Here is a 3,446-nt window from a genome sequence, read left to right as displayed (position 1 = left end):
TCTGTGGCACTGAATTCTAATCATGACTTTACTTTTTTTTAAAAGTTGCACTAAAGAAATGAATTAATTCCAAAAGAAGATCTCTAATTTCCCAGTAGCTGGGCCACATCGATTCCTTGTTACAACATTGTTTCTAATCACATTAAATAAATGCGCCCATTCCAGAAAAAAGCTGGAATTTCTCACCACCGTTTCCAATTACCATGTCATCCCTTTCCTTTCTTAACTGGTTTTTAAGATGTCAGCATATCAGTTGGCCACACAAAAGGATTTCATAGGCTTGCTGCTTCCTAAGGCTGTATCCATCTGATCATGGCATGCCCAACTGTGGTGCCCACCTGGCTGCTAATAACTACTCTGACTTGACTTAGGATGTCATAAGGTCTCTGGGCAAGTTCAGCTGAATTGACTCCCCTCCTGCTGTGTATTTTGCCGCCGGCCCGTTGCCATCCATTGTGAAGAGTTTGCAGGTCTTGGAGTTCTCATGGACGGGCGTGGACTTTCTGGAGGAAACAGGCGAGTTGGTTGGGCTCAACTGCACAGCGGTGGTGTCCTGAACCGTGTGCTCGCTGGTTTCTATCTCGAAGGTCGTGTTGCCGGGTTTGATGAGCCCGATGTTGGAACCTGGCTTGGATTTTCTCGACCCATGGGCAGGTGGTCTCCGGCTACAGATGCAGCAGGCCCCAAAAAACGTGAAAGCAACCACCAGCAGGATGGGTCCAATGATGATAGGGGGGTTGTTCACGGGGAGGAAAGTCCCAAAAGCGAACGCTCCCACCAGGGTGATGTTGATCCCGGCAAGCATGATGCAAAGTCCGCAGGCGCAGCAGAGAGCAGGGGATGGGAGCCCCTGGGGCCTGGTCTTTCTCTGGCTAGGTTTCTGGGACAAAGAGGTGCTGCTTTTTTCGCTGAACATGTTGATGCAAGTCTCCCAGGGGATCTCGCACTTTACTGAGCACACATGGCATGGGTGAGATGATCGCTGGGCTTGCGCTGCCTTGAATTTCCTGTAGGAGGAGGAAAAGAAGAAAGAATGTAACTGCTCACTCATTATGTGGAGGGATTACCCAGGGACCTTGGGAGAGAGCAAAGGGCATGAGAGGGAGCTGCCTGCGGGAGACTTGACGCCTGGAGCAGGTTTGTTAAATAAGCCAGTCAGAGACACCAGGCGTGGGGAGGGAACCGGACGCAGCTGGGGTTCCTTATAAGAGAGCTGAAGTTTTTCTTGAAGGGGAAGTCAGCTCTGAGCAGGGCACCTGCCAGCCAAACCCCAGAGCGGGTTACCTCCTAAGAAGTGCTAAATGGAGCCTGTGGAGGAACCCTCTCACTCACTCAGGCTCTGAGGTCAGAGCCAGGCCCTGGAACAGACTCTTGGGCCTTGGAGTTTTGCTTCATAATTTGTCTGAAGAGGGGGATGGAACAGCTTCCATATGAGGAGAAATTAATAAGACTGGGACTTTTCAGCTTGGAAAAGAGACGACTAAGGGGGAATATGACGGAGGTCTATAAAATCATGACTGGTGTGGAGAAAGTGAAGAGGGAAGTTTTATTTACCCCTTCCCATAACACAAGAACTCGGGGTCACCCAATTAAATTAATAGGCAGCAGGTTTAAAACAAACATAAGGAAGTACTTCCTCACACAACGCACAGTCAACCTGTAGAACTCATTGCCAGGGGATGTTGTGAAGGCCAGAAGTCTAACTGAGTTCAAAAAAGAACTAGATCAGCTCCTGGAGGACAGGTACATCCATGACTATTAGCCAAGATGGTCAGGGACACAACACCATGCTCTGGGTGTCCTAAGCCTCTAACTGCCAGAAGTTGGGAGTGAACAACAGGGGATGGATCACTCAATAATTGCCCTATTCTAGTCATTCCTTCTGAAGCATCTGGCACCAGCCACTGTTGGACAGGACACTGGGCTAGATGCACCATTGGTCTGACCCAGTATGGGCCATTCTTACATTAATAAACCCAGACCCAACAAGGGCGCCTATTGGATGAGCAAGCATGTGGTGTCTGGTTAAAAGGACCTGGAAGAGGGAGGATAAAGAAAAGGACAGGGCAGAGGCACCCTGCCCATAAGAGGGTGCCTGGGGGCGGCCAACTCATTTACAGGCCCCTTTATCAGGGCCACAGAGCTTTCTTACTCTACAGACACCTCATTGTTCTTCTTCAGCAGCTGGTTGGCTATGACCTCTGCTAATCATCAGAGCCCGGATCTTCTCAATGCCTTCTCACTGTGACCTTCTGTTCCCCTGGCTGTTGTCTTTTGTCTTTGACTGATACCATGAGCTTTTCAGGACAGGGAATGCTCGCTTTGTTATCTATTTGTACAGCGCTGAGCACAGGCTCTTTAAACGCTAGAGCTACACAAGTTTATAATAAAATCTGTCACTTGTCCTTTTGGAACAATTTTGAAATTTCATTTTCACGTCTTTCTCCCAGCACCGCCCCCCCAGTTCCCCCCCGCCAAATTCGGTATTACAGTTAATAAAGTTATTAAAGTTCCGTATTACAGTTATAAAGTTAATATTTTTACATAATTTCATGACACATCCGTCATAGTAGTACATAGTATGCCGTGTCATATCAAATTATGATGTGACATCAACAATCGCACTGGCATCTCGTAAGATTATTTATCAAGCAGTCACATGGTTTATCACATGCCTTTCCAACTTACTACATGGCTATCCCCTCCATATACAAGGCAGATATACACTAGATACATGATGGAGCAGCCCGGGCTGCTCAAAACACTCTAGATTATTCTAGATTGGTTTTGTCTTCTTCTTTCATCATCCGCAAACATGACCACTGATAAATTGGCACTAAAGGAACAGCCCACCAATGAAGGGTAAGCAGCAATCAAAAGCCAAATCCTGCACCCCACCCCACTCACACTCAGTAGTACTTAACTCCAAGAGCAGCTCAGCTGTGATCACTGGAACAGCTCACAAAATAAAGTTCTGATTCAAAACTCATCGAAGTCAGTGAATTTAAGCCAACACTTGCCGTTTGGAGATGCACAGCTTGAGTCCCCTAGAGCCTGATTTACTGAGTTGCTGAGCACCTAGAACTCCAGCTGGAGTTGATGGTTGCTGCAGCTGGATGACTGGATGATCATAATGGTCCCTTCTGACCTTAATATCTATGAATCTATGAATCTAGGTGCTCAGCAAATTTGAAAATGTGGCCCAAAGGGTCAAGTCAAGCACCTAAGAATAAAGACACCCGAAACCAGTGGCTACCTTTGAGGAGGTGGGCCCAGATCCTTAAAGGCCTTGAGGTGCCTAAGTCCACCATTTGGGTACCACTGACATTTTCAACACTGCCACAGGGCACCTACATTTCCACCTACGCCCTGACACCATCCCACAGCTAACAAGCTACTCAGAGCCCTCTCTCATGCTGATGCCCTAGAGGCCCTGAAGTGGGATT

At 47.6% G+C, this 3,446-nt stretch overlaps 1 protein-coding gene across 1 annotated transcript; it reads right to left on the bottom strand.

Moving 5' to 3' along the window:
- Positions 1-367: 367 nt before the first annotated feature.
- On the bottom strand, positions 368-916 carry TMEM275 (transmembrane protein 275). Its single transcript, XM_077824107.1, has one exon. The coding sequence runs from the start codon at positions 914-916 to the stop codon at positions 368-370; it is 549 nt and encodes a 182-aa protein (XP_077680233.1).
- Positions 917-3,446: the final 2,530 nt, after the last annotated feature.

Source organism: Eretmochelys imbricata, chromosome 8, assembly GCF_965152235.1.
Source record: "Eretmochelys imbricata isolate rEreImb1 chromosome 8, rEreImb1.hap1, whole genome shotgun sequence".
In the NCBI taxonomy this organism is placed as follows: domain Eukaryota; kingdom Metazoa; phylum Chordata; order Testudines; family Cheloniidae; genus Eretmochelys; species Eretmochelys imbricata.
Note: the sequence above shows the minus strand (reverse complement) of the source record. Positions and strands in the feature narration are given on the sequence as shown.

Coding starts and splice junctions, on each gene's coding strand:
- TMEM275 (XM_077824107.1), bottom strand. CDS start 916: ATGTTCAGCGAAAAAAGCAGCACCTCTTTGTCCCAGAAACCTAGCCAG.